This window comes from Piliocolobus tephrosceles, chromosome X (assembly GCF_002776525.5).
Source record: "Piliocolobus tephrosceles isolate RC106 chromosome X, ASM277652v3, whole genome shotgun sequence".
Classification (NCBI taxonomy): Eukaryota; Metazoa; Chordata; class Mammalia; order Primates; family Cercopithecidae; genus Piliocolobus; species Piliocolobus tephrosceles.
Window position 1 is genome coordinate 76,857,911 of NC_045455.1, and position 19,801 is coordinate 76,877,711.

Below are 19,801 nucleotides of genomic sequence, written 5' to 3' on the forward strand. Positions count from 1 at the left end.
CTTTCACTGATGTTCACTCTTTCCCCTACCTCAGAATACTGAAGCCACACAGCATCTGGGACATGACTTCTAGACTAGCAATTAGTATATTCAATTAAAATGCATCTGTTTATCTCCAGTTCCATAAAATAAAGCAGTTTGAGGGTAGTGCTTTACTGAAGCTGTGTTTCTAGAATGTAAAATGGTGCTTAACACATGGTACTCAGTAAGTAACACTGGGGTGTTATTATTTTGGACAGCTGTTCAGCATTTGTGTTCTGTGACCTTATGATAGGATAAGAAGTGTTCCAATCAGAAAGTAATGGGAAGGTCCTCTAAAAATAGTATAAGCAGAAACTGAAAGGGATGATTCAGAGCAGGATGTACTATCTTGGTAAGAGGCTCCTGGTTTCCTATTTTCAGAACTGTTAATATCATGAACCCCTACATCTACCTAAAGCTTATGCTCATACTACTCTAGGCATTAAAGAAAGTATTTACTTTTTATTTTATAAAAATTAAGCGAATAAAATTAAAACATAAAATAATAAACATATCAACAAATATAAAATGCATGAAATTCTTATCCAAAGCATTACCACATGGCTCTTATTTGGCATCAATTATGAGATCAAAGACCTGGGCCCTCTCTTCCTAAATCCTATTAATAGAACCTTGATATTAAATATTCTTTTTTTCATCTCTGCATAACCATATTTCTCAGTTCTGGTATGACTTCAGTCTCTGTAGGGAAGGATTCATATAGGAGTTTTAGTTACTTACAATTCTAAGGGAGTTAATGAGATGACGGGGGAAAAGTCACTGAACCTCTATATAAATAAGAGGTAGTCTAGATACAGAGACACTTTGGTTTCACTTTCCATATTGTATTCTATAGTATGTAAAATTCAAATAAGCTGATATCCCATGAAACAAATTCAAGTTAAGGTGAATAATATTGTTGTCAATTATTATAAATATTACTCAAACTATTATATACGCTTTTGATAATACTGATATTTAAAGTAAATTTTCAAAAGAAAAGTAGACCTTCTATTTTAATTAAGAAAAAGTCACCAACTTATATAAGACAGGTCTGTCCTGCAGGGCTTCCATTGCCTGTGTCAATACTGGAGATACGTCACATGATTCTTGTGTCAATGTTCTGCATTCACCTGAAATATAATTAACATTATAACTTTTGTTAAATTCAGTTTAGATGTTTATTATGTCTGTTGCATTCCAGAGTCTAAATTCTATGGCAAACATCCCATAAAAAAAATCCTCAGAAAAACCTAGATACACCAATCAAAAACTAATTTATGCTGTCAACCAAACTAAAAAGTTAAGCTTAAGTAGTTATATAACTTTAAATGACCACATATGCTTTCAGGTATACCCCAAAGCTGTATTTTATTATTATAAAAAACTAGAGTTCTGAAAAAACCAACCAATGAACAAGTATTTCCTAATAACTGCCATATACATGACATTATTAGGGAGGCAGGGAGGAGCACTAAAAATATATTATCAGTTCCTTCCCTAAGAAGCAATCTTTAAGCAGTTTGCTAAAATTGTTAATGTGGTTAACCAATATATAGTGATACAATTATAATTTCAAAAGAGTTAGAATTTTAAACTCTTAAAAATCTCTACACCAACTTTTCTTTATTGTTCTAGTTTTATCTATAACATGCTCACAAGTGCCCAGTACATTCAAATTTAGAACTTCTCAGAATTCCCAACCTTTGGTACACAAGGACTTCACACTGGCAGTATACTTTCTAGCATGCACTGACTGAAAACAAAATATGCACAGAGAATTGAAGACATCTTAAAACGTCTTCATAGTCTCCACAAGACAGAGGCCCACAGTTGGGAGCCACTATGTAAGATGTTGTGGAAACACAAAGAAATCTGAGTCAATGTCCATGCCTTTGAGAAAGTAAAAAACTAGTGAGATAAGACATATATGAAAAAAATACAATGAGATGCAACGAGAGAAAGGCAGATAACACTCCAGATGGAAGCAAACAATGTAAAGAAGGAGATAGGTAGAAAAACAAACAGGTTTTAGAGATAAAGACTTAACCAACCAGACCAGAGAATTCCATTTGCAGAGCATAGTACAGGAATAGCTGGTTAACTAAATTTAATTCCAACCCCTTCCAACAGTTCATTGGTAACACCTATTAAAATATGTGCTCCTGTTCCGTGCTTGTTTGTTTTAAGTATCTTCTCTGGTTTTAATAGGCTATTTGCAAAATGTCTATTGAAACATTTTCAAACAAATCTAAAGCAAATAAAGCATTCCTGGTAGGCAAAATAATGGCCCTCCAAAGATGTCCACATCCTAATCCCTGGAATCTGTGAATATGTAACCTTACATGGCAAAAGGGACTTTGTAAATGAAATTAAGGTAGTAGACCTTAAAATGGAGAGATTTTCTCAGATTACCCAAGTGGGTCCAAGGTAATCACACAGGCCTCACAATGTAAGTAGCTGGCAGAAAAGTTAGAGATATGAGATGGAAGATGAGGCACGAGAGAATCAACATGAGAAAATGACTTGACCTGACATTGCTGGCTGACTTGGAAGATGGAGGAAGGGGCCGCAAGCCAAAGAATGCAGGCAGCCTCTAGAAACTGGGAAAAACCCTCAGTGACAGCCAGCAAGGAAACACAGACCTCAATCCTGCAAACACAAGGAACTGAATTCTGCTAACTAACTGAATGAGCAAGGAAACAGACTATCCCTTAGAACCTACAGAAACAAATGCAGGTCTACCAACATTCAGATATTAGCATAGTGAGAACCACGTCTGATTTCTGACCTACAGAGGAGTAAGGCAATAAATACGTGTTGTTTTAAGCCATTAAGTTTGTAATAATTTGCTACAGCAACAGCAGAAAATCAATTTACCACTTACAACTTTACAGTTATGTAAACAAGAGACACCTAATCTGCTTTAAGATAATCTAGGGCAGAAACTGTCTTCATGTTTTTATTCTCATACTTAATCAAGCATACTGCTTGGCCGATAGCAGGTGCTCATAATACAAACACAAAAACAGTGTGTTCAAACGTGAAGTTTGTTTTTCTGTTTTAAAATATTTTTGATTACTAGATCAAAATGCATCAAAGACCAAGTAAAAATTTAAAAATCAAATACAAATACTATTTTTATTTAAAAAATTTTTTTGACTACTAAAATCAAAATATATCAAAGACCAAGTAAAATTTTAAAAAACAACTACAAATGTTCATGAATCTAGACAACATAAAATAAATCACTTACTTTGAGCCCATCGGTAAAGTCTTTCATAAGCCGTTTCTTGAAGTAAGGCCATCTGTTCCATAATTTCTAAACTAAAAAAAATTAAAGATTTATTATAATTTAAATCTTAGTCAACAGCTACATCTAAGCACCTAATTATTTTGTTTGCATATTACATATTACAGCATATTAACTTTTTATCATTTTATGGAATGATTTTTCAATAATTTTCTACAATTAAGTAAATGTCACATTTTAACCATCACTTACTTATCAACTGCTGTTTTAGCCTAAACCTGTCAGGGTATAACTTCACTATTCTCTAAAGATAAATAAAGATTAAACTTCTATTTCACAAAACGCTATATAGCTTCACAAACAATCTAGAATATCTTTAAAATTTTGGAAACATAAGCAGCAATGCAATTAGTTCAACGAGCAGTTACTTACCCTGCCGTTTGTTGATTTGTACGCAAGAGAACTTTGACATCATTATGAATCTGTTTTACTCTTCCAAGTGCCTTGAAAAACTCCTTTAAAATTGAGAATGTGACTTTATGTTCATGCTTCAGGCAAAATTACATTATTTAAAACTGAAAGGTCACTGCCAAGGGCAAACAAACTCACCTGTTTTAACGAAGACGTCCTATACTGATCTCAACTTTCTCTAAGTTTTCATAGATGATGTAACTGGTATTTATTCACATCTTAAGACATATTAACAAATTAACCCAGTTCCTACTACGTGCCAAATAGTGTTGACAGTTGCCAGGAATACAAAATTTATAAAGACAAAAATCCCTGTCCTCAAGAAGTGTACCTAGTCTAATGAGAAATACAAAACTAAAAATTAGTAAATTAAAAAAAACATACTGTGTATTACACATCTTATTGCTGAAGATGATGTTTTACATATCTGTTGTATACTCATTCTTGCTCCCTCGTCCAAGAGTAGAATGCAAAGTTAAATATATAGGAGGTGACAGATGCCAAACTGTTGACTGATATTTAAATGTACTGGAGGCTTAGGTTTCAGAGTGCCACAAATAGTGTTCCACCCATGAAAAATAATGGATGTGTTATTTTTCTTTGATGGATAAAGCTTAAAATAATAATAATAATAATCTTCTTTTTCTAATTTCTACCAAGGGGAGAAAAAAATGATATATCAAATATTTCAAAAGCACAAAGTTCCTCAAAACATGAGGACAGTACATACTAATACATAATATCTCTATTAATTATCTCACCTATTTACCTGTCTACACCCAAATGACCAGCTCCATTTTAGCCAAGCCAGTAAAAGCGATACCTACTCAGAGACACTCAGTGAGAACCCTTCCCCACCTCAAGAACCCTTCTTGCCCTCTGATCCCACAATGATGATGATAGGCTTAAGTTTACAGCTCTTCCCAGCTAGAAGACCAAAAGATTCCTTTTTGGAAAAATTATTAATGTCTTCAAGAAAAAAAAAGAAATGAAACTTTTTCTTGTTATTTAACATTTTGAGAGGTTTTATAATACTGTCAGCCAGTTTGGAATGAATGGAATAGCTTAAAAAATTAATTAGATGAAAAAATAAGCGATTTCTAACCCAAGGAAAGATACAAAGTTATAAAAGAAAGAACATTCAATCACTGTAATGTCATTGTAATGAAAATAAAAAAAGTGTGGTAGGTACTACGGCTCAGACCTGTAGTCCTAGCACTTTGGAAGGCCAAGGTAGGCAGATCACTTGAGCTAAGGAGTTTAAGACCAGGCTGGGCAACACAGTGAGCCCTGTCTCTACTAAAAATTAAAATTAAAAACACCAGCCAGGAGTGGTGGTGCATGCCTGTCATCCTAGCTACCTGGGAGGCTGAGGTGGGAGGATCACTTGAGCCTGGGAGGTTGAGGCTGCAGTGAGCTGTGCTCATGTTACTGCACTCCAGCCTGGGTGACAGAGTGAGACCCTGTCTCAAAGAAAAAGAAAATAGAAAATGTGGTCTAACTGTACTATGATGTATGAAGGAGATAAAGAGAACATATGTGTGTACTATCTGTGTTGGGGAAGGAGACAGAGTGGGTAGAAGGCTAAATCCTCATATTTCACAACAGAGAATCAACAGAAAATAGTTAACATAGATAATCAAAGCATATTCTTTTTAACTATAAATCTAGAATACAGAATTTACAAAAGAAGCAACTAATAACATTGAGAATGGTTGACAAAAGACCTAGAGGTGAGGAAGAGTAAAACAGGTGACATAGATTTTCTTTCTATAATCTTTATTGACTCTGACTTTTTAAAAAGTACACGCATGACTTTGAAAAATATAATTAAAATACACATCTTAAATTTCTAAACATAAAAATATTATCAGATGAAACTTTTTAAAATGGGAAAATAAAGCTTCAAAAATGCAATTTCTCTCTAATATCTGTAACTACTAAACTTTAAATGATTACAATAGAAAGTCAGGATACCTCAGTAATGGGTCCTTCTCTTGTACCTCGAAGAAGACTCATTTCATCAGAAGTCAGTTGGAACTTGGATAAGAAGGCATCTGCGACTTGTGCTCTTATCTCTAATTTTTGGCTGTAATTTTCAAAACAAGCAATAAAAGTCAAGCATCTTATTCAGTTGCATAGCTTTAAAACAAATTATATCTCAGACATAACTTTTTAAAACAAAGGTATGAAAAATTCTCAACATTTTCAAAAGTCTTGTTTCTGCCTCAAATATTATAATTTTATCAGACATGTAGGTGATAAAATTAGCTAATATTGTTCTATTTCAGATACTTGCACACAATAAACGGAGTCGATCATTATGCAAAAGAAAAAATAAGTCCATGCATGGTCCCTGCATTGCAAATTTGCAGCCACTTACAGGTACTTAAATAGTTCACGTTGCAGTTTGCTAGACTGCTTGCATAAGGGAGAAATATGTACCTGTTTTCAACCAATTTCTCTTCAGTCACTAAAACAATTCCTAGCCTTTTACGTTTCCACATGAAGTACATATCAAAAATCAAATTTATTAGTTTATCTTAGATAAGATAAGAACTCCTTTATTAATTCCCCATAAATTGCTAGTCACTTATCCACTTTTGCCTTCCCTATTTTTTCTACAAAATATAGTAATAAAAACAACCTTTTAAATTATATTATCTGAATGCAACCTATCTAAACTAGCTGACAGAAAAAGGCACACTCAAGGACCTATGGGACTGAGTAGAATCAATACCCACAGGCAAGTTAGGTACACAAATTACTTGAACAGAAACTCAACATTCCTGGTTTCTGATCTCAGAACTGAAAATACATACATAAAGTTATAAAAGTATTTCACTAGCAATATCCAGAGAATAGTAATATTCCACAATTAAACAAATTTCAAATAAGAATGAACAAAGATAAACATAAACACTATTTGTATAGATGATACAATGCATCTGCCATCTGTTTTATTTGCACCTTTGAGATGGGAGGTTTTAAATTCAAAGTTGGTTGCTAATGCTCCTACTGAATAAAGAAACTTACAAGGAAAAATCCTCCAGGTGGCGGCAAAGATCTGTTTATTTCAAATGAGAAATCGCCTAATTGAGTCTACACAGATTAAAATGTTATGTTCTTAATCATCTTATTACTGATGTCTGAAAGTTATCTTAATATTTATCTTATTTTTGCTTGGTTGCTTTGTTGCCTGTGCTTTTGAGGTCTTATTCAAAAAATCCTTGCCCAGTCCAATTTCATGGAACAATTCTCCTATTTTTTTTTTTTTTCTGGTAGTTATATAATTTGGGGTCGTATAATTTACTCTTTAATCCATTTAGAGTTTGTTTTTATATATGGTGAGAGATAAGGGTCTGGTTTCATTCTTCTGTGTGTAGCTACCTAGTTTTTCCAACACCACTTACTGAAGACACTGTCTTTTACCCAACATGTATGTGTTCTTGGTGCCTTTGTTGAAAATCAGTTGGCTGTAAATGCATGAATTTATTTTTGGGTTCTCTAGTCTGTTCCACTGGTCTATGTGTTTTGACACCAGAACCATGCTGTTTTGTAGTATATTTTGAAGTCAGGTACTATATAATGCCTCCAGCTGTCTTCTTTTTGCTTTGACTATTCAGGTTCTTTTGCATTTCCATATGAATCTTAAGATTTTTTTCTATTTCTGTGAAGAATGTCACTAATATTTTAATAGTAATTGCATAGAATCTGTAAATTGCTTTGGGTACTATGGACATTTTAACAACATTAATTCTTCTAATCATGGACACAGGATTATCTGCCCATTTATTTGGGTCCTTTTCAATTTCTTTCATCACTGTCTTATAATTTTCATGGTGGAGATCTTTCACCCCCTATGTTTATTCCTAGGTATTTTATCATTTTTTGTAGTTATTACAAATGGAATTGCTTTCTTCATTTCTTTTTCAGATAATCTGCTGTTCGTCTATGAAAACACTACAGATTTTTGTATGTCGATAATGTCTTCTGCAACTTTACTAAATTCATTTAATATTTACACAATTCTACAATTTTTTGGTGGAGTCTTTAGGATTTTAAATATATGAAACAACCTACAGAATGGGAAGTACTTGCAAACTATGCATCTGGCAAGAAGCTACTATCTAGAATATATAAGAAACTCAAACATCTCAATAACAACAAAAAAATCTGATTTAAAAATGGGTAAAAGACCTAAATAAACATTTCTCAAAAGAAGACATACAATTGGCAATAGTTTTATGAAAAAAATCTCAACATCACTAATCACCAGGGAAATGCAAATCAAAACCACAGTATCACATCTCAATTAGAAAGGCTATTACCAGAAAGACAAAAAAACAACAAATGCTGGCAAAAACGTAGAGAAAAAAAGAAATCTTATACACTGGTGGTGGGAATATAAATTAGTACAGCCATTACGGAAAACAGTGTGGGGTTCCTCAAAAAACTAAAACCTATCATGTGATCCAGCAATACCATTATTGGGTATATATGCAAAGGAATAATATCAGTATGTCGAAGAAACATCTGCACTTCCATGTTTACTGCAGTGCTATTCACAATAGCCAACATATGAAATCAACCTATATTGGGGCCCGTGCCGGAGGTGGTGGAGAATGAACAGACACAAGAGACAAAGACAAACAGAGAACATGGCGGCCGCGCCTAGAGCCTCCGCCTCACTTTATTTATACTCCATAAACCCCACGTCAGCAGAAATTAACACAATGCAAAACAAACTTTCCGCACCCAGATGTAACCTTCTGCTTAGTTCCTTGTCTCTAAACTTTTTCTTATTTGTCCGCCTTCTTGGCGCCTACTAGAGTTCATTAAAAGTTCAACTAGAGAGAGTGTCCTTGACTACTGGAGTTCATTAAAAGTGCAACTAGCTAGAGATACTGTCCTTGAGCCTTATTTATTCTTAGCATATTATTTTCAATGGCCCCTGCAAACCTAAATGCCCATGTACAGAAGAATGGATAAGAAAATGGGTGTGAGTGTGTGTGTGTGTGTGTGTGTACACATACAATTGAATACTATTCTGCCATAAAACAAAATGAAATCTTGTCATCTGTGAAAACATGGATGAATCTTAGAGGGCATCATGTTAAGTGAAGTAAGAAAGACAAACATCACTTGATCTTCCTCATATCATATGTGGAACCTAAAAATGTTGACTTCATAGAAGTAGAGAGTACAATGACGGTTACCAGAGGTTGGGGAAGATAGTGTGGAGAAGGGGAGAGGAAGAGACTGGTCAACAAGTACAAAGCTACAATAAGGAAGAGTAAGTTCTACTGTTTTATTACAAACTAGGGTGACCACAGTAAATAACAATGCAGTGGTATTTCAAGATAGCGAAGAGTTTGAACATTGTCACCACAAAGAAATGATAAATGTTTAAAGTGATAGATATGGTAATTACCTTGAAACATTACATTGTACCCCATAAATATATATAATCATTGTCAATTATAAATTAAAAATGAATTTTAAAAAACTTAAAGAGTTACCTTAACAGGTTTTGTTTCATACTTTTAAAAGTTCCACTCATTATCATAAAGAATTTAAAGTAATTATAAAATTTCATCAAATTCCTAGAGACTATGCAAATTAACCATGCGAAATAAAATGGTTTTGGGAGCTTTTTTGGATCTATCTTTAGAACCAATTTATTAGGCACAAAGAAAAATTTGTCTCTTTAGTTTATAGTTTCATTCTGTTGTAACCAAAACAAGTGTTACCCACCTTGATCATACCCCTTAATCATTACAATTCATTCCAAATAATGTGGCTGACTGGATCTAAAAATCAATCATGAGATAAAGACTGAAACATAGGCTCTTAATATAGCTACAAAAGAGATGGTGCAAAAATATTTTTATAATGGGCACATACTAAAACAAGAGTTTGATATATCAAGATGGCAACTTTAAAAGTAGTGACAGAATAAATTCTAATACATTTTTTATTATCATATTACTTTAGTTTTACCACATGTATTCTTTTCAGGTAAATTTTCACAACCATTCTGACAGGAAGTTATTGTTAAATGGTCCAGTGATTTGGTTTGGGAATATTCACTCATTCAAATAACATTATTGGAGACTTACAATGTATAAGGCCTATGCCAGAGAACAGTGTGACAAAAGGCACTTATGACACAGACCTTGTCCTTACTTTCCATCAACATATATATGGAACTTTTAGAGGGCTTTTAATGTCTAAGTAAAAAGTATATGAGATAAATATTAACATAAAACATATAAATTATAACTTCCAGAGTATTTAAGATTATGTTTATACAATCACTGTATATTGTATAAATAAGTTAAATAATAATATGTGAAATATATATTACGGAAAAATACATAATAGACAAAACTGAGGTAGATCTATATGTACTAACATAAAATGATCCATAAGGCATGTTACAGATATAAAAAGTTGCAAGAAAGTATGTATAGGAATCCCCACTTATCTTTAAGAGCCACAATAGTCCCCCCTTATCCTCGGGGGATACAGTCCAAGGCCCTCCAGTGGATGCCTGAAACTGCTGATGGTACCAAACCCTACACATACTGTTTTTCAATCTGATAACTGAGACAGCTACTAAGTGACTACTGAGTGGTGGCGTATATAGCATCACACACTAGAAAAAGGGATGATTCAAGTCCCACCAAAGTGGGAGCCAACCACTTGAGATTTCCTCATGCTACTCAAAATGGTACGCAATTTAAAGCTTATAAATTGCTTATTTCTGAAATTTTCCATTTATTACTTTGAGACTGCAGTTGACCATGAGTAATGGAAACCACACAAAGCAAAACCATAGACAAGGTTGGGAACACGTACATCAATTTTCAGTATGTCCAGTCATACATTGCCTAAGTATTTAAAATAAACAGACTACTTAATCTTCATGTTCCTTCAAATCATCCCAGAACATGATTTGTGAATTCTGTGGTACTTTTCTTTTTCTTGAAAACTTATCTGTGTCATATCTTAATTCTACCTCTAGGTTCACCTACACCAAATAATTTCAAAATAATTTTTTAAAGGGACATAAGATATAAACCAAAACAAAAAAAAGTAAAGAAATACAAATGGCAAAACAAAATGAGAAACATGTCGATTCATCACTATTCAATGATATGTAAATTAAAATGATTAAATTAAATGAAAAATTAAATTAAAATGATACCGGGGCCTGTTGTGGGGTGGGGGGAGGGATAGCATTAGGAAATATACCCAATGTAAATGACAAGTTAATGGGTGCAGCACACCAACATGGCACATGTATACATATGTAACAAACCTGCACGTTGTGCACATGTACCCTAGAACTTAAAGTATAATAAAAAATAAAAATAAAAATAAAAATAAAGTGGTGTCATAATATTTTGCATCTATATTGGCAAAGTTTGTAATGATGATACCTAATGCTCATAAGGATTTAATAAAATAGACACACAATGGAAGTAGAAATTGTTATAACCTTTTTCAAGAAAACTTTAGGCATTGTATTTCAAGACACTTCCAAAAATGATCCTCTTGAAATAAAAAATTATAGGAAAATGGACATAAAATATTAAGTCAAAAAAGTAAAATATTAACAACACACACACCCACTCACTCTGGAAGGAAATATACCAAAACATTAATTGTGGTTTTGTCTTGAGTGGTAGAGTTATACCTGATTTTAATTTTCCTTAAATTTTATACAATAGATTTATATTAACATCATGTCAAAAAAAATTTAAGAAAGAAAAGGCAGTTTTTTACACTTAAGAGATTCCTTTTACCTAATTCATATGATGGAAAGATAAGTGAAATAACCTGTTTGACAGGCTCTTAAAGAATCTGGTTATCAATTACAATCCTTAAGAAAAAGTATTTCTACAATATTTTTCTTGGTCCTAAAATAGAAAAAAAAGAAGAAACTTTCCACTTTAAGTTTCTATAAAGTATCAGGCTGAAAGTTAAACATTTTTGAAAGACTGATTAAAACTCAATAGAGATACAATCCTGTAATGAGGTTGTTCACTTGTCAGCATTTCCAGTATCACGCCATGATTTCAAAACCTGATAAATTTCTAAATTTTTATCTTAGTATTTTAAAACAAATAGATAAAATAACTTCAATACAAAAATATATTGAAAAATAAAGCACATACAAATGACAAAAAAGATAAAACTGAGCTACATCAACATTTAAAATGTCTGTGCTATAAATGATATCACAAAAGTGAAGACAACTCACAGAACGGGAGAAAATAATGTATCTGCTAAAAAAACCTATATCCAGAATATATAAAGAACTTTTACAACCAATAAATAAAAACACAAATAACCTAAACAAAAAATGGGTAGAGGACGTAAATAGACATTTCTCCAAAGAAAATATGAAAATACCAATAAGCAATAAAAAGATGCTTGACATCATTAGTCATTAGGAAAAAGCAAATCTAAACCACAATGAGCAGTACTTCACATCCAGTAGTATGGCTATCATCAAAATGACAGATTAAAAACAAAGATATGCAGAAATTGGAATCCTCATATGTTGCTTTTGGAAACACAAAACTGCGCAGCTTCTTTAGAAAGAGTGTGGCAGTTCCTCAAACAGTGAAACAAAGAGTTACCATACATGATTCAGCAATTCTACCTCTAAATATATACCTAGGAGGAATAAAACATATGCCCACATAAAAACTTGTAAACAAATATTTACAGCCAGCATTATTTGCAACAGCCAAATAGTGGAAATAACCCAAATGTCTATCAACTAGTGAGCAGGTGAACAAAATGTGGTATAGCTATACAATGGAATACTATTCAGCCATAAAAAAGTTAAAGTAACATGGATGAATCTTAAAAGTATTTATGCTATGTGGAAAAAGCTAGCCAAAAGGGCCACATATTGTGTGATCTTATTTGCATGAAAGATTCAGAATAGGCAAATCTAGAGAGGCAGAAAGTAGATTAATGGTTCACTAAGGCTGGATGACTACTAATGGTCACGAGTTTTCTTTCTCGGATGGTGAAAATGTTGTAACTCAGATCATAATGATGGTTGCACAACGCTTTGAATATACTAAAAACCAATAAACTATATACTTTAATTTTATGATATGTGAATTATATCTCAACAAAGATGTTTTTACAATAAAAGGTTCTACCATTTGAATTACAATTACATGATTATAACTATACAAAATACAGCTTAAAAGGCATCTAATACATTCTTTCAGCTTGATACTTTCCACTCCTTAATAATATTTAGTTAAGTATATGCACAATTGCTATTACTCTTATAAAGTAAGAGTGTCAAATATTAACAGGCAATGTCAGCAATAACTATTTAAATTTTTAAAGCAACCGTGTAGATATATTCAGTTAAGTTTTCTGTGTAGAAAGGAGTGGTTACAAAGAGCATTAATACACTGCCTTTGCTATCCAGTTAAAATAGTCAAAGACCATAATGTCCAGCAACTGTTTAGAAATTATAGGGCAGAAAATAAGTGCTAGAAGAATAATGTGTTGTGGGAGTACAAAGAAGGAACTAATTAATTTTTTTTTTCTGGTGACTGAGTAAAGGTTCCTGGCTGAACATGGAAAATAGATAATAAAACTGTAAAGCACAAAGGTAGAATACAATTTCCTATAAGCTGAAGTATTTTTTAAAGAAAGCAAGACTTTCTTTGAAACATATATATGTACTTACATATATACATTCTCAAGAAACATGTACATGCATGTGTGACACACACATGATAGCCTATAATTCTTAAGTTTTGTAAAATATTTGGAAATATATGATGGGCATAAACAACAGGGAACCTTAAAGGATAAATGAGTTTTCAACAAATGAATTTTGGGAAATGGAATTCCAGGTAGAATGAATGAGAATGCAGAAAAAGTCTACCTGGTTGATAAATGCAGTTAAATCAGGAAATAAAAAAGCAATAGCCACTTTAAATGAAGTGTGCCCACAAAAAAAAGGAAGGAAAAAAACAAAACCTCTTTTGTATTGGTGGGGAAGAAATGTTAGGGAGAAAAAGTTCTTTTATATTGGTGGGGAAAATTTGATCAGACAAAATTTTCATTAAAAAAAATCCATACCATCTCCAAACATGATTTTTAAAATACGTAAACCAAAGATTATTTCCAAATTTTTCCTCCTACTATTTCCCTTAGGGTATGATCATCATAATCACGAGAAACAGGTAAGTCATACTGTGCCTTACCCCCAAATTTTCATTTCCAGTCCAATATGTGTGACTGAAATAAAGTTGTTACAGTTTATCTGAGTCGGGCCCCTGCATGTCACTGGCAATCTTTTCTTTTGGATAGTTGCTGCTATGTACAAATGAGATAGGAAGAAAGAAGAAAAGAGATGTGATGCTGTCCTGCTTTCCCCTAACCTTTTATTAGGTAATGCAAGAAAATGTGTCACACATGCTTCTGCAATATATTTTTACATGCAATATAAAACCATTTATGCAAGAAAAAGTTTTATATTTTTATGCCACCAATTTCAAAACCTGAGTTAAAGTAGTTTACAATGCAATTAAAATCAAACTGTTAAAAACTAAAATAGTAAGAAATAAAGGGAAAGGCTGAGAAAGTAAATAATACATCTGAGGAAAGCTATTGCAATTAAGCACAAAATAGCTCTAAGCTTCCTAGTTGCCAGAGTAAAAATAGAAATAAGATGCGTGACATGGATTTCTTTGTCCAATAAAAGGGAGGAGTAGAGAGGGGCAACATTCTTTAATGTATGTCATGCAGTGTGTTCAGCAACTTATGTAAATCATTTAGTTATCTCAAAAACCCCATGACATAGACATTTTTCCCTTCCTTCTTTCAGACATAGAAACTTAGGTTAAGGGAGGTTAAGAAATAACGGTATAAAATCAAAAATCTAATAATCTTTTACCCAAGGTTTCAATTAAAATTCAGGCTTTTGTCTTAAATCCTATATTCTTTCCATTTTAACATACTGAACTTAAAAAAATACACACACATAAACATTCTCCAGAGATTATTTTTCTGAGTCCAGAGAGAAATCTGGCTGGTGGGCCTTTATAAGAGATAATAAAAATATAATAGTGATTTCAGTAGTATTTAAAAAATACAAAGGTATGTTCATGTACATATAGCCTTTCCTGATCATCAATGAAGCCCATCGTTGGGCTACCAATGAAATATTAAAGGGAAATGCTAACCTGCAGTCCTGTGAAGAAAATTCTACATTGAGCTTTATTTATTAGAGCATCTCAGCTGTCCTGATGACTGACTGACTTCTCACTCAGTTGGAAAAATATTCATATCATTTATACATTTGTCTGAATAAGAGTATCATATTATTCAAATAATCCCACAGTATCTCTATTTCTAAAGCTAACTGCTTGTTTAACGAAGTTTCTTGGTAAAAAGATATTTTAAAATAAAAAACCAACTCCGTGTCAGCCCCCAGAGACCTGTTATCATAATTTCTGCCTTGCAACTTTCCTAAAATATATTCACACAAATGTTCACTTGGCACATCATATCTATAGCTCTTGGGATACTAGAATGTCATGAATTTTCATTTCCCAAAAGCATTATCAGGTCAAAACACTTCCATAGGCTGACTAAAATAATAAACATAAACCTTGCTTAGTTTTGAGAATACATGAACAGAGGCACAATGTTCTAATATTGTCTCCTGTATACATTATTTAGAGTCCCATATTACAAGCTCCAATACAAGGCTTATTTTTCAGTTTTCACTTTATGTTCCTTTCCTAACATTATAGTTGCTTCCCATATTCATTTACTCAAAAATTATTTATTGAATCTGTGAAATACCAGGCACTGCAAATACAAAAAGGAGAATAAGAAATTGTCATTGTTCTCAAGGAGCTCACAGTTTAGGAGGTAAAGAGACAATCAAATCAACAATTAATTGCAAACAACTGTAATACATATTACACCAAAAATGAAAACAAAAAGATTTAACTGAGAACAAGAAATGTTTAAATAGGCTTTGCATACGGGATTACTGATGTGTTATCCTTTTAGTTTTAGTCACAATTTTCAATTAAAGTAACGCTTGTTTTTGTGTTCAGCATTAAGTTAGAGAAAAATTAATGTCAAGGTCTCTAACAGGGCATGTGTTTTTCTAGGACACGTTTCTTTCAAAAGAACTGTTATAAAATGCAATCTAATTTTATGGTGAAGGCACAGGCTTAATTCTGCTAAAGAAATTTAACATTGCCTTTCCTTACAGAGCTGACTGCTTTGCAGACTCAACCATCTCTCACGTGGGCTTAGTCTGCAGCTTTTCTCACCACCGTCTACCACCAACAGGAGAATATTTGCGGTGATAGAATTGTACTATATCGTGACTACGGTGGTGCATTCGGGAACCTACAAATGATAAAATGTATAAAAATAAATACACCAATAAGTAAAACTGTAAAATCTGAATAAGACAGGTAGATAGTACCAAGGGCATTATCCTAGTTGTGGTACCATACTATAGTTCTGTAAAATGTTACCTTTGGCAGAAACAAGGTGAAGCCTACCTTGGATCTCTGTATTATTTCTTACAACTGCATGTGAATCTACAACTATCTCAAAATATCAAGTTTAACATTTAAAAAGTTTAAATGTTTTTTCAAAGTTTACCAGTTAGGAGATGACAGAATTAAGGTAGGGGAGAGGGACATTCCACAAAAAATTAAAAATATGAATAATATTTTGTCTAAGTCCAGGTCTTTCAAATTATAGTCTCTGGACCACTGCATAAAAATACCTGAGATATTGTTAAAAGGGCCGAATCCTGAGCCCGAATCAAGATTTACTGAGTCATTAACCAAAAAACACAGTTGTTTACTTTTTTCAGTCAGATCTCAGAGGATGGAGGCCAAAACTTGCCATTTTATCAAGCTCCTTGGTGGTTCTTATGTTTACTGTGATAAGGTGTGGGATACATGAATTGTAACTTAAAACACCAGAAAGAAAAACTGAAATAAAAGATGGCTCCAATGACACCTAACATCAGACCAAATATTTCCAGTGATTAAAAAAAAAAAAAAGCTTTGAAGAACTAATTGTTCAAATTGTAAAGGACAGAAAATTCTTGCTTATCATAAGTCAAAATTTGCCACCTGTAAATTTCTTCTTTAAAACTCAGTTCCAAACTCAGCAGCAACACATAATAAAATTTAGCCCTTTTTTAAACAAGAAAGATCATCAAATATTTGAAGACACAATCATGTCCCTCTTAGTCCTATACTTCTAAATAAACAATTCTGGTTTTTTCAACCCTACGTCATTTTTTGAGACCCTTTACCATCCTATTCACCCTCTTGCCCAGCCCCGTTTTTTTCTTAAAAGCTTGAATCTGTTGATATTTCACTTAACATTCCATACTTTGTGTCATTCACAATTTTCTAAATAAGTTGTCTATGTATACTCTAAAGTCTTTGATTAAATGTTAAACATAAAAGGATTGGATTGAAGGTGCTCAGAAAAGTTTACGGACTTTTCGGAAAAAAAGCTGACTTACAGGTCAACATCAAGTAATTAACCACCAATGTGGGGGTACGACCATTTATCCAGCTATAAAATACAGAATGACATAAACAAGATAAAAGAGAATTTAAGGCCAGACTTCCTAAAATTAATTTCTATCCAGGCAATTTGCAATTCAATAAATCTGAGGACAACATCAACTTGCTCTCATTTTGGCTTGTAGAAATCACAAAATGGGTAAAAGTGGATTTTAGTGAAAGGGAAGGTAGTAAACAAAAAGGGAATTAAATGCATGAAATTATGATTAAACTTCTATAAAGTTTTGATACTTAGTTTTTTTTTTTAAGATTTTTCTCTGGCATAAGGAATAAAATCAAGAGACTATTTTATTTGGTATTCTTCCTTTCAACTAGTCTTAAAATTGGGCAATATTTTTATATTTTCCTGCCGTCAAACCCTTTTTTCAAACAAAATCTTACATGGAATCCTAATACGTTAAATAAGTAAAAGTGAAATTGCTCTAACTAAAATTAGGGTGAGAGAATCTGACCTCCAAAACTCCATTATCCTTCTACATCTTCCAAAGAAACCCTAAGGTTCAATGAACTATGGTTTGAAAGCCACAGTTCTAAGATAAGGTACATGTTCCAATATCCAATAATGTACTTCCTATACAGGTAAAGAAAATATTTGCTTTGTTTTGTGCTATTAAAGATAGTATTTTTTAGATGATATTGGTACATATATTTTATTTTGTTAATTTTGTCACATTTTCTCCATGTTTTTATAAGACAGAAAAGTAAGTTACATTGGTTACCATTTTAACTGCAATGGATCATTCCAGTTGATCTCTGAGTCCTCTGTAGCCCATGATATCCTTTTATACAAGTAACTTTACACCTCTGCACTCTTTATAATTTCCCATTCATCAATCTTAGAATGAAGAGAATTGTATTAAGAAGGATTAAGGGCTCAATATAAAAGAATGTCAAGATCAATGGATGTAAAACTAAGGAGTTGGGGGTCATGTATTTGCCATTGTTGGTCTAGGGCAGTGTTTTTCAAACCCTTGACTATGACCCATAATATTAAACCATTTAAAACCATTACCAAAACTGAAAGAAAGGCTTCACAAAATAATATTCACCCAAACTATTTTCACTTATTTATTTTTTAGAGACAGGGTCTCCCTCTGTCACCCAGGCTGGAGTGCAGTGGCACTATCATAGCTCACTGCAACCTTGAACTCCTAGGCTCAAATGATCTTCCCACCTCAACCTCCAGAATAGCTGGGACTTTAGGTGTGCACCACCACGCCCAGCTACCCAAACTATTTTCTATTTTATTTTATTCTATTTTTATTTTTTAAGGCGAGCTATGATTGACTTAAATAGTAGTAATGACTGATAAATCATAATTTACAACCCACTGATCCTGACCTGAACTACAAAAAACACTAGATGGATCAGGAGTCACAGACTTTTTCTGTAGAAATCTTGATAGTACATATTTTAGGCTTTGTAGGCCACATATGGTCTCTGTTGTAACCACACAACTCTGCTGCAGTAGGGTGAAAGCAGCCATAGACAGTATGTAAACACAACCATAGCTGTGTTCCAATAAAGGTGCATTTACAAAAGCAGGTAGTGAGCTGGATTTGCCATGTGGCCATAGTTTGATGACCTGTAGTCTACACTACAGTATACTGACCGACCACAAAATGAGCAGTTAAAGTGGTAGTATCTCCATATTACTGATGAAATACCTAGATTACTAAAAGGTTTAAGTGATGTACCCAACTACTGAGCAGGAGACAAGTATACTGCATCATAATATAATGCTTCTTCCCCTCTATACTACTCCACACATGAGAGACGCATTGTTAATGAGTTTTAGCATAATTGCTATGTATGAGTTTTAGCAATACTGAACACAACACATTATACAAATCCAAACTGTACTCACCTTTATTCACTCACTCATTCATTCAATCAACCAACAGTATACCTATTGTATAAACTACAAGGAGAATTTATACAATTAACTCTTAATTATACCAGAGAGGATATATCATAGCTTAAAAATAAGACAATGACTGTGAAAAAAAATGTAGTAAAACTATTAAAAATCCGAAAAAATTTACATTTTAAAAAGCAATCATTTCTGAACTCCACAGCAAATAATAACAATACATCATCACCTCTCTTCCAAAGAAGGAATAATCTCTCAACCTCAATATCAAGTTTAATGCTCCTAAACTACTGTCTTTATGCTTAAGTTACTATTGGATAATATAATAGCTTAGGACCTTATGAACCATGTTATTATTCTGCTTTAATTTTGATTTGGAGTTATATATAATTTTCTTTGACTCCAATCTCCAAATTACTGAAAACGTGGCTGTATGAAGAAAAACTTACCTTTCAGATTGAAGCTTAGTGGTTTTTACTATTAAATCTTGAGTCTGTTCCTTTGCTGCCTAAAATTATAAACATATCTAATATAAGTACATTCCAATTT

General features: G+C 32.8%; 1 protein-coding gene across 4 annotated transcripts in view; it reads right to left on the minus strand.

Moving 5' to 3' along the window:
- Positions 1-19,801, minus strand: part of COG6 (component of oligomeric golgi complex 6) — a 129,346-nt gene that overhangs the window by 99,778 nt on the left and 9,767 nt on the right. For all 4 annotated transcript variants that reach the window (XR_002731002.2, XM_023208876.1, XM_023208877.3 and 1 more), the window contains exons 4-8: positions 19,702-19,760; positions 5,723-5,834; positions 3,707-3,789; positions 3,278-3,348; positions 1,061-1,154 (exon numbers count right to left, since the gene is read on the minus strand). Coding sequence is in view for 3 of the 4 variants with exons in the window: in XM_023208876.1 (XP_023064644.1) it covers positions 1,061-1,154; positions 3,278-3,348; positions 3,707-3,789; positions 5,723-5,834; positions 19,702-19,760 (419 nt within the window). In the remaining variant the exon portion in view is untranslated. The remainder of the gene's footprint in view (positions 1-1,060; positions 1,155-3,277; positions 3,349-3,706; positions 3,790-5,722; positions 5,835-19,701; positions 19,761-19,801) is intronic.